Source organism: Salmo salar, chromosome ssa06, assembly GCF_905237065.1.
Source record: "Salmo salar chromosome ssa06, Ssal_v3.1, whole genome shotgun sequence".
Classification (NCBI taxonomy): Eukaryota; Metazoa; Chordata; class Actinopteri; order Salmoniformes; family Salmonidae; genus Salmo; species Salmo salar.
In genome coordinates this window covers 6,512,501-6,525,000 of record NC_059447.1, presented here as the reverse complement: position 1 = coordinate 6,525,000, position 12,500 = coordinate 6,512,501, and the positions used below count along the sequence as shown (strand labels likewise).

At 45.0% G+C, this 12,500-nt stretch overlaps 1 protein-coding gene across 3 annotated transcripts in view; it reads right to left on the bottom strand.

The window, feature by feature from the left end:
* LOC106606338 (F-box and leucine-rich repeat protein 16) overlaps positions 1-12,500 on the bottom strand; it is a 48,113-nt gene that overhangs the window by 7,241 nt on the left and 28,372 nt on the right. For all 3 annotated transcript variants that reach the window (XM_045719669.1, XM_045719671.1, XM_045719670.1), the window contains exons 2-5: positions 11,237-11,966; positions 5,327-5,569; positions 3,355-3,620; positions 1,752-1,836 (exon numbers count right to left, since the gene is read on the bottom strand). In XM_045719669.1, the coding sequence (XP_045575625.1) occupies positions 1,752-1,836; positions 3,355-3,620; positions 5,327-5,569; positions 11,237-11,959 (1,317 nt within the window). In that variant the 5' untranslated portion in view covers positions 11,960-11,966. The remainder of the gene's footprint in view (positions 1-1,751; positions 1,837-3,354; positions 3,621-5,326; positions 5,570-11,236; positions 11,967-12,500) is intronic.

The following is a 12,500-nucleotide window of genomic DNA, read 5'->3' as shown; positions in this document are numbered from 1 at the left end:
GGGTGTAGTGAGGGTGTAGTGTATTAGTATAAAGGATGTAGTGAGGGTATATATAGTATAAAGGGTGTAGGGTCTAGGGTGTAGTGTGTAGTGTATTAGTATAAAGGGTGTAGTGAGGGTATATATAGTATAAAGGGTGTAGGGTCTAGGGTGTAGTGTGTAGTGTATTAGTATAAAGGGTGTAGTGAGGGTATATATAGTATAAAGGGTGAAGGGTCTAGGGTGTAGTGAGGGTATATATAGTATAAAGGGTTTGGGTCTAGGGTGTAGTGTATTAGTATAAAGGGTGTAGTGAGGGTATATATAGTATAAAGAGTATAGTGTATTAGTATAAAGGGTGTAGGGTCTAGGGCAGTTCCTCAACATGACAAAAACCTTTTCATTAAATTTTTTATTGTTTGACATAAAAGACTGTAAAAACACCAGCAAAGCAGCTCCAATAGATTTTAATTTAGTAAATCTGTTCCAATTTATTCCCAATTTATTTCGTCCAGTTTATTAGGTACACCACCCACGAAAATGGTTCGCTCCTACAGACAGTGAGTTACGTGGTCATGGCTTGCTATATAAAGCAGGCAGACAGGCATCAAGGCATTCAGTAACTGTTTGACTGAATATTATAATGGCCTAAAACAAGCGACAGTGTCTAGGGTTTACCGAGAATGGTGCGAAAAAAAGCAAAAACACTGTCAGCGGCAGTCCTTTGGGCGACAACAACTAATTGATGAAAGAGAATGGCAAGAATCATGCAAGCTAACAGGCGGAGCCACAAACAGACCAATAGCGGCGCAGTACAACAGTCGTGTGTAGAACGGCATCTCAGAACGCACAACTCGTTGGTCATAGTCACGGATTGGCTATTGCAGCAGACGACCACACCGGGTTCAACTCCTATCAGCTAAAAACAAGGAAGTGTCTCCATTTGGCACGTGTTCACCAACACTGGACAATTGAGGACTGGAAAAACATTGCCTGGTCCGATGAATTCCAGTTCCTGGTGCGTCATGCTGATGGCAGAGTCAGGATTTGGTGTAAGCAGCATGAGTCCATGGCTCCATCCTGCCTGGTGTCAACAGTACAGGCTGATGGCAGAGTCAGGATTTGGCATAAGCAGCATTAGTCCATGGCCCCATCCTGCCTGGTGTCAACAGTACAGGCTGGTGGTGGTGGTGGTGATGGTGGTGATGGTGGTGGTGGTGGTGGTGATGGTGGTGGTGGTGGTGGTGGTGGTGATGGTGGAGGTGGTGGTGGTGATGATGGTGGTGATGGTGGTGGTGGTGGTGATGGGGGTGGTGGTGATGGTGGTGATGGTGGTGGTGGTGGTGATGGTGGTGGGGGTGGTGGTGGTGTACTGGTGTGGGGAATGTTTTACTGGCACACGTTAGGTCCCTTGATACCAATTGAGCAACGCTTCCATACCCCGAAGAATTACTAGATGGGTGTATCTAATAAACTCGCAACTAAGTGTATGTGATTCTTACAAAGGTTTGAAATGATACCAATTGAGCAACGTTTCGATGCCCCAAAGAATTCGGGCTGTTCTGGACGCAAAGTGTCCGACCAGGTACTAATAAACTGGCCACTAAGTGTATATGATTCTTACAAAGGTTTGAAATGGTTGTGTTTTAGTCCAATATTATATCTGTTTGAGCTTCTTGAGGTCAATTTGCAGTCTACAAATGATTTGTAATTATGTTCCTGGCTGAATCTAGTTGATGATCCCTGGTCTAAGGGTCTAGTGTGTACTGTACCTGACAGCACCAGCGCAGGTAGAGACTCCTCAAAGAAGACATGGTGGACAGGTAACCTAGACCTGTATCTGTAATCCTCACACATCTGGAGAAAGAGAGAGAGAAAGAAAGAGAAAGAGATTGGGGGAGAGATAAAGAGAGACCATAATGATACGTTTCATACTATACTGGTTTTCCTTCTGAAATAATGTAGTATAGGCCTTTACTCAACAGATCCCAGACCCCCCAACCACACACACTATACTACTACCTACTATACTCCACACTACTATACTACACCCTACTATACTACACACCACTATACTACCGCCTACTATACTCCACACTACTATACTCCACACTACTATGCTACACACCACTATACTACACAGTACTATACTACACACCACTTTACTACACTTACGATACCACACACCCCTATACTACCACCTACTATAGTCCACACTACTATACTACACCCTACACACTACTATCCTACACCACTATATAACATACCCCTATACTACCACCTACTATACTCCACACTACTATACTACAACCTATACCCTACTATAGTACACACGGCCATACTACACACTACCATACTACACACCACTATACTCTACTCTACTCCACTATACTATACTACACTCTACTATGCTCCACTCCACTATACTATACTACACTCTACTATGCTCCACTCTACTATACTCTACTATGCTCCACTCTACTATGCTCCACTCTACTATGCTCCACTCTACTATGCTCCACTCTACTATGCTCCACTCCACACTACTATGCTCCACTCTACTATGCTTCACTCCACACTACTATGCTCCACTCTACTATGCTACACTCTACTATGCTCCACACTACCATACTACAACCTATACCCTACTATAGTACACACGACCATACTACACACTACCATACTACACACCACTCTACTCTACTCTATTCCACTCTACTATACTCCACTCCACTCTACTATGCTCCACTCTACTATGTTCAACTCTAATATACTATGCTCCACTCTACTATGCTCCACTCTACTATGCTCCACACTACTATACTACACACTACCATACTACACACTACTATGCTCCACACTACGATGCTCCACTCCACTATACTACACTCTACTATGCTCCACACTACTATACTACACACTACCATACTACACACTACTATGTTCCACACTACTATGCTCCACACTACGATGCTCCACTGTACTATGCTCCACTGTACTATACTCCACTCCACACTACTATGCTCCACTCTACTATGCGTTACTCTACTATACTCCACTCCACTATACTACACCCTACTATGCTCCACTCTACTATGCTCCACTCTACTATGCTCCACTCCACTATGCTCCACTCCACTATACACCACTCTACTATGCTCCACTCTACTATGCTCCACTCTACTATGCTCCACTCTGCTATACTACACTCTACTATGCTCCACTCTACTATACTCCACTCTTCTATACTATACTCCACTCTACTATACCACACTCCACTCTACTACATTCTACTATACTCCACTCTACTATACTATACTCCACTCTACTATACTACACTCCACTCTACTACATTCTACTATACTCCACTCTCACCTGTCCAGTACCAGGTCCTCTAGTTTGTGGAGGTCACAGGCGATGTACTCCAGGGCCATGTCAGTGATGCGTGGGCACCAGGAGAGGTCCAGGCTCCGCAGCTTCCTCAGATTCTCTGCTACCAGCTCCACCCCGTCATCAGTGATTTTAGAGCAGCCTGACAGGCTCAGAGCCGTGAGGTTGGGCAGGCTGTGGACCATGTTAACCACACCATGGTTGGTGATCTCCCAACACGAGTGGAGACGCAGCGTGTGAGTGGTGTAGCCCTGAGGGGGGGAGGGAGGGAGAGAGGGAGGGAGGGAGGGTGGGAGAAAGAGAGAGAGAGAAAGAGAGAGAGAGAGAGAGAGAGAGAGAGAGAGAGAGAGAGAGAGAGAGAGAGAGAGAAGAGAGAGAGAGAGAGAGAGAGAAAGAGGTTTAGGATTATATCTCTGAACTCATCATGAGAGACCACAGTAATCTGAGCTCATCATGAGGGACCACAGTAATCTGAACTCATCATGAGAGGACCACAGTAATCTGAGCTCATCATGAGAGACCACAGTAATCTGAACTCATCATGAGAGACCACAGTAATCTGAACTCATCATGAGAGACCACAGTAATCTGAGCTCATCATGAGAGGACCACAGTAATCTGAGCTCATCATGAGAGACCACAGTAATCTGAGCTCATCATGAGAGACCACAGTAATCTGAACTCATCATGAGAGACCACAGTAATCTGAACTCATCATGAGAGACCACAGTAATCTGAACTCATCATGAGAGGACCACAGTAATCTGAACTCATCATGAGAGACCACAGTAATCTGAACTCATCATGAGATCACCGCGGTAATCTGAACTCATCATGAGAGACCACAGTAATCTGAACTCATCATGAGATGACCACAGTAATCTGAACTCATCATGAGATCACCACGGTAATCTGAACTCATCATGAGAGACCACAGTAATCTGAACTCATCATGAGATCACCACGGTATTCTGAACTCATCATGAGAGACCACAGTAATCTGAACTCATCATGAGAGACCACAGTAATCTGAGCTCATCATGAGGGACCACAGTAATCTGAACTCATCATGAGAGGACCACAGTAATCTGAACTCATCATGAGAGACCACAGTAATCTGAACTCATCATGAGAGACCACAGTAATCTGAACTCATCATGAGAGACCACAGTAATCTGAACTCATCATGAGATCACCACGGTAATCTGAACTCATCATGAGAGACCACAGTAATCTGAACTCATCATGAGAGACCACAGTAATCTGAGCTCATCATGAGGGACCACAGTAATCTGAACTCATCATGAGAGACCACAGTAATCTGAACTCATCATGAGAGGACCACAGTAATCTGAACTCATCATGAGAGACCACAGTAATCTGAACTCATCATGAGAGACCACAGTAATCTGAACTCATCATGAGAGACCACAGTAATCTGAACTCATCATGAGAGACCACAGTAATCTGAACTCATCATGAGAGACCACAGTAATCTGAACTCATCATGAGAGACCACAGTAATCTGAACTCATCATGAGAGCACCACAGTAATCTGAACTCATCATGAGAGGACCACAGTAATCTGAACTCCTCATGAGAGGACCACAGTAATCTGAACTCATCATGAGAGGACCACAGTAATCTGAACTCCTCATGAGAGGACCTAGCCTTTCAGTGACCCCTCTCTTGACAGTGAAGGAAAAACAGGTTAATTTCCTGCAATTCTACACATTTTGCCATGGAGCGGAGAGAAGACTTTCCAATTTTATAACTAATTTCATGCAATTCTACTCGTTTTTTTACATGACATTTGATGATCAATGGGGGACCCTCCGGCCGGTAGGGGAACTGATCTGCGGGCCTACAGAGAGGACGGAGAGAGGGGGAAGGGAAGAAGTGTGTGTGTGTACCAGTAGCTGTGTGCTCTCTATAACAGTGTAGGATTGTAACCTACCTGTTTGGCTGTGAAGTAAGCCATGGCTGTGTCGGTTACGTGGTAGGCCTGCAGGCTGAGCTCTGACAGGTTGGGCAGTAGCTGTGAGATGGCAGCGATAGCGTCGTCTGCCACATTGATACAGTCGCTGACGCTGAGCGAGGTGAGCCGTGCGTTCAGGCTGGACCACAGACCGGCCTCCGTGAAGTCATTACAACCAGCCAACTCCAGGTGCATCAGACCCTGCATCTGTTCCAGCATCACCTACACACACACACCACAGAGAACATACACTGAGTTTAAAGAATACACACACCCCTATCCAGCATCACCTACACACACCCCTATCCAGCATCACCTACACACACCCCTATCCAGCATCACCTACACACACCCCTATCCAGCATCACCTACACACACACACCTATCCAGCATCACCTACACACACCTCAGAGAACACACACTGAGTTTACAGAATACACACACCCCTATCCAGGATCACCTACACACATACCTATCCAGGATCACCTACACACACAAACCCCTATCCAGGATCACCTACACACACAAACCCTTATCCAGGATCACCTACACACACAAACCCTTATCCAGCATCACCTACACACACAAACCCATATCCAGGATCAACTACACACACACACACACACACACACACACACACACACACACACACACACACACACACACACACACACACACACACACACACACAGAGTTTACACTGATACAACTCTGATACAACTCTGATACAACTTTGATACTAAAGTGTATTCGGAAAGTATTCAGACCCCTTGACTTTTTCCACATTTTGTTACGTTACAGCCTTATTCTAATATTGATTAAATCGTTTTTTTCCCTCATCAAGCTACACACAATATCCAATAACGACGAATCAAAAACAGATTTTTAGACATTTTCGCCAAATGTATTAAAAATCTGCGCTCTGGAGCAGGTTTTCATCAAGGATCTCTCTGTACTTTGCTCCATTCATCTTTACCCTCAATCCTGACTAGTCTCCAAGTCCCTGCAGGTAAAAAACATCCCACATAGCATGATGCTGCCACCACCATGCTTCACTGTAGGGATGGTGCCAGGTTTCCTCCAGACGTGACGCTTGGCATTCAGGCCAAAGAGTTCAATCTTGGTTTCATCAGACCAGAGAATCTTGTTTCTCATGGTCTGAGAGTCCTTTAGGTGCCTTTTGGCAAACTCCAAGCTGGCTGTGGTGTGCCTTTTACTGAGGAGTGGCTTCCATCTGGCCACTCTACCAATCAGGCCTAATTTGTGGAGTGCTGCAGAAATGGTTGTCCTTCTGGAAGATTCTCCCATCTCCACAGAGGAACTCTATCAGAGTGACCATCGGATTCTTGGTCACCTCCCTGACCAAGGCCCTTCTCCACTGGTTGCTCAGTTTGGCCGGGCGGCCAGCTCTAGGAAGAGTCTTGGTGATTCCAAACTTCTTCTATTTAAGAATGATGGAGGCCATTGTGTTCTTGGGCACCTTCAATGCTGCATAAATGTTTTGGTTCCCTTCCCCAGATCTGTGCCTCAACACAATCCAGTCTCTGAGCTCTACAGACAATTTCTTTGACCTCATGTCTTGGTTTTTGCTCTGACATACACTGTATACTGTGGGACCTTATATAGACAGGTGTGTGCCTTTCCAAATCATGACCAATCAATAGAATGTACCACAGGTGGACTCCAGTAAAGTTGTAGAACCATCTCAAGGATGATCAATGTAAACAGGATGCACCTGAGCTCAATTTCGAGTTTCATAGCAAAGGGTCTGAATACTTATGTAAATAAGGTATTTCTGTTTTTTCTTTTGAATACATTTGCAAAAATTTCTAAAAACATGTTTCGCTTATTTGACCTTTATTTAACTAGGCAAGTCAGTTAAGAACAAATTCTTATTTTCAATGACAGCCTAGGAACAGTGGGTTATAACTGCCTTGTTCAGGGGCAGAACGACAGATTGTTACCTCGTCAGCTCGGGGATTCGATCTAGCTACCTTTCAGTTACTAGTCCAATGCTCTTACCACTAGGTTACCTGCCGCCCCATTAGTCATTATGGGTTATTGTGTGTAGATTGATGAGGATTTTTAAAAATCCATTTTAGAATAAGGCTGTAACATAACAAATGTGCAAATGAGCCACATCCGGTACCATACTTCCTGTAACTCTGACCATCAGCTCATCTCATCAACACCACACCCACAACAATATCCCTGACAATAAGGTGCACATTTTCCCCTCGCAAAGACCTCTGCACTATGAACTAACTCATAGGCAACATTCTAAATAACCAGGGCTACAATACTGAACCTCACGATTGTGTTGAATGTGGCCTGTTAATCACACTGTAACTAAATCTTCGGTTTTAACAAAAATTCCAACATAATTCACGCAGCAGATTATATTTTCACTAAGAGTTCGTTAAGCTCACAGCGCAGGTGTCTTAGCGATAGGAAAATGTCACCTTCAGTGTACTCGATGCACAATTATTTATTGAAATGTCAGTGCTAGTTCATGTTGCCTTTTCACAGTCCGTGACAGTTTTTAAAACAGTGTCTCTCTTGCTAATCTGACAGACTGGCTGTGCCCTACGAGGTTATGGGCCATACAGTGCTGTGTGCCAATAGAATGTACAGTAGTCCATATTCACAACACCACCACAGTAGTCCATACTCACACCACCACCACAGTAGTCCATACTCACACCACCACCACAGTAGTCCATACTCACAACGTCACCACAGTAGTCCATACTCACACCACCACAGTAGTCCATATTCACAACGCCACCACAGTAGTCCATATTCACAACACCACCACAGTAGTCCATATTCACACCACCACCACAGTAGTCCATACTCACAACGCCACCACAGTAGTCCATACTCACAACGCCACCACAGTAGTCCATACTCACAACAATACCACAGTAGTCCATTCTCACAACGCCACCAAAGTAGTCCATACTCACAACAATACCACAGTAGTCCATATTCACAACACCACCACAGTAGTCCATACTCACACCACCACCACAGTAGTCCATACTCACACCACCACCACAGTAGTCCATATTCACAACGCCACCACAGTAGTCCATATTCACAACGTCACCACAGTAGTCCATATTCACACCACCACCACAGTAGTCCATATTCACACCACCACCACAGTAGTCCATACTCACACCACCACCACAGTAGTCCATATTCACAACGTCACCACAGTAGTCCATACTCACACCACCACAGTAGTCTATATTCACAACGCCACCACAGTAGTCCATATTCACAACACCACCACAGTAGTCCATATTCACACCACCACCACAGTAGTCCATACTCACAACGCCACCACAGTAGTCCATACTCACAACGCCACCACAGTAGTCCATACTCACAACAATACCACAGTAGTCCATATTCACAACACCACCACAGTAGTCCATACTCACAACACCACCACCACAGAGAAGCAGGGTGGATTGTTGACTATTCTGATTCCATGTATGAGGGGTGTTTTGGAATGGAATACCAAGTCACTGTACCAAACCTTTTCACCTTCGGTGATGCTGTGTTTACAGAGACAATCAGAAACTCAGCTATGCTATTGTTTTTATAATAGACAATGGTTGGATTGCATTTACAGCACACTGCACTCCTGTGACATCTCACATTTCATAGAGACTCATGTTCATTCTACTCACTCTATCGATTGTTTACCTGTTGGGGATAAACGTTACACAGATCTAGGACCAGCTCACCAGCCTCAAACACTAACCTTAACCATTAACCATTCTAATAGAATATCTCTCCTCTCTCTGTCCCATGATCATGTGAGCAGTGAGCAAGGTCATGTGATGTGACATTCCACATTCCATGTGATCCCTGGTGACCTAGTTGACATGGTGCCCAGCTACAGCGGAATCCAGCTCGCCCAGTGACTGTTACTAGGTTACGCAGCGTTGGGGTGGCAGGCTTTCCGAGTTCAGGGAGTGCATTGTGTTGATATTGATGCTGAGGATTAACAAAAGTAACACGTTATATTACTTTAAAGTAACACGTTATATTACTATAAAGTAAGGTGTTATATTACTATAAAGTAACGCGTTATATTACTATAAAGTAACACGTTATATTACTATAAAGTAACGCGTTACATTACTATAAAGTAACGCGTTATATTACTATAAAGTAACACGTTATATTACTATAAAGTAATGTGTTATATTACTATAAAGTATTGCGTCATATTACTATAAAGTAAGATGTTATATTACTATAAAGTATTGTTGTCACGTCCTGACCAGTAATAGGGGTTATTTGTTATTATAGTTTGGTCAGGACGTGGCAGGGGTATTTGTTTTATATGGTTTGGGGGGTTATGTGTATGTAGAGGGGTATTGTATTTATATGTTCCGGGGTTTTTGGTATATGTTCTTGTGTTGGTGTTCTAGGTTTTTCTAGTTTGTGTATTTCTTTGTTGGTCTGTGTGGCTCTCAATCAGGAACAGATGTACATCGTTGTTCCTGATTGAGAGTCATATTTAGGGAGCTTGTTTTCACCTGTTTGATTGTGGGTAGTTGTTTTTGCACTGCTTGTAGTTATAGCCTGCAAAACTGATTCCTGTCGTGTTTTCTCTATTTTCTTGTTTTTCCGTGTTCACGTGTTTAATAAAATATGATGATGAGCACGCAACCCGCTGCGCCTTGGTCTAATCTATACGACAGCCGTGACAATTGTGTTATATTACTATTAAGTATTGCGTTATATTACTATAAAGTAAGGTGTTATATTACTATAAAGGTGTTATATTACTATAAAGGTGTTATACTACTATAAAGTAACACGTTATATTACTATAAAGTAACACGTTATATTACTATAAAGGTGTTATATTACTATAAAGACACCATATTCCTATACGACACTACTTCTGTACAGGGCCCGTAGGGCTTCACAGCATCACTGTAGGACAGCAATGAGGATTGATCCCATCTCTACAGTAAGCCTGTTTACAGCCTTTACTGTAGGACTAATGGAAGTTACATCTACTGTAGGACGAATGGAAGTTACATCTACTGTAGGACGAATGGAAGTTACATCTACTGTAGGACGAATGGAAGTTACATCTACTGTAGGACGAATGGAAGTTACATCTACTGTAGGACTAATGGAAGTTACATCTACTGTAGGACGAATGGAAGTTACATCTACTGTAGGACGAATGGAAGTTACATCTACTGTAGGACGAATGGAAGTTACATCTACTGTAGGACGAATGGAAGTTACATCTACTGTAGGACGAATGGAAGTTACATCTACTGTAGGACTAATGGAAGTTACATCTACTATAGGACACATTGTTGGGTTCCTGTGTGGCTCAGTTGGAAGAGCAAGGCGCTTGCAATGTCATCGTGATGGGTTTGATTCCCGCTGGGGTCATCCATACGAAATTGCATGCACACACTACTGTAAGTCCCTTTTCCTCAGGGACTCTCGGACACTTCACAGTTTTACTGCAGCCCTGAACTAGCTCACCTGATTCAAGTAGTCAAGGGCTTGATGATTAGTTGATGATTAGTTGATGATTAGTTGATGATTAGTTGACCAGTTAAATCAGGTGCTAGCTGGGGAATAGATCAAATCCATGGACAGGCTTGTCCCCAAGGAGAGGTTGGAGAAAGGCTGTGCTAAATGACATGTTTGTGTTCACATGACTGTAACTATATAAGAACCTCCGTGCCCGGCATCCTACCCCCGCCTTCCCTACCCTACCCTACCACCTGGACCCCCTCAACCCCCTGGGTCCCTTGCCCACCGCAGCTTCTCTCCTGGGTCCAGACCTGGACCACAGCCCCCTGACAGTATATATATATGACAAAGACTCACCTCCAGGCCTGCGTCTGTGATGGTGGACCTCTTCAGACTGACCGACTTCACCCCCTTCTTGGACAGGGGGTAATTATCAATGAACTCACAAATGTCCAGGTCCGAAACTCCCACCAGACAGAACGCCTGGAACCCTCTGAGAGCGAAGGCCTGCAGGCTGACAAACTCCTTCTCTCCGCTGGGGAGCAGGGCGTACAGCTCCTTGGCATGGAGGATGGGAGTGACACCCTCCCAGAACTTAGGCTGGTACAGCACCTTCCTCCAGGTCCTACACACCTGGGCCAGGACACACTTCTCAGCCGTGGTGAAGTACCACAGCAGCCTGTTGAGCAGCTTCTCATCCAGGGCCAGCTGGCGCTCCAGGGGCAGCAGAAGGGCCAGAGGCAGGGTGAGGGGAAGGTGAGGCTTGGGTAAGGTGAGGGGGACCTGGCGCAGCGGGGGTTTGAGGGCCATCAGGGGGCTGTGGTCCAGGTCTGGACCCAGGAGAGAAGCTGCGGTGGGCAAGGGACCCAGGGGGTTGAGGGGGTCCAGGTGGTAGGGTAGGGAAGGTGGGGGTAGGATGCCGGGCACGGAGGACGACTGGCACAGGCGGTTCTTGGCGGCGGGCGTGCCCTTGGTGATGCTGGCGCTGCCCAGACCGTTGGGCTGAGGGGGGAGCTTGACCATGCCGTTCCTCGGGACACACGGAGACTTGAGCTCGCTGGGGGTCGACATGTTCAACATTGGGAACCTAGGAGGAGGGAGAGAGAATGAATTCATGGTAAACATTGGATCAGAGGGGGGGGAGAGTGATCTGGCCCTCATACCATCATGGCTACCTAATCATCCCCAGCTTCCAATTGGCTCATTCATCTCCCCTTCCACTATTCACCAGGTTGTTGCTGTGAATGAGAATGTGTTCTCAGTCAACTTACCTGGTAAAATAAAAATACATTTAACACATTGTCTATGGACCTGCCTGTCTGTCACTCAAGGGACTGAGTAGATAAACACCACTAGGCAGTTCTATGTAGATAGCTGAGCTGCAGACTACTGTGTTTCCCAAAACCTGTGTGCTTGATGTTGGAGAGCCTCGCTGTTATGTACAATATAGCCTGCACTCAAACAGACACGATTTCTGGGCAAACAAAGCATTTTTTCGTTTGAATAATTCACAGAACACTTGGCGACACTCCCTTGGCAGGCTTGCATTAGAAATAGAACAGAGCGGTTGTTTATAGTGGCAGGGCCTATATCTAAGCAAGCATCCCTACTAGGCTAGCCT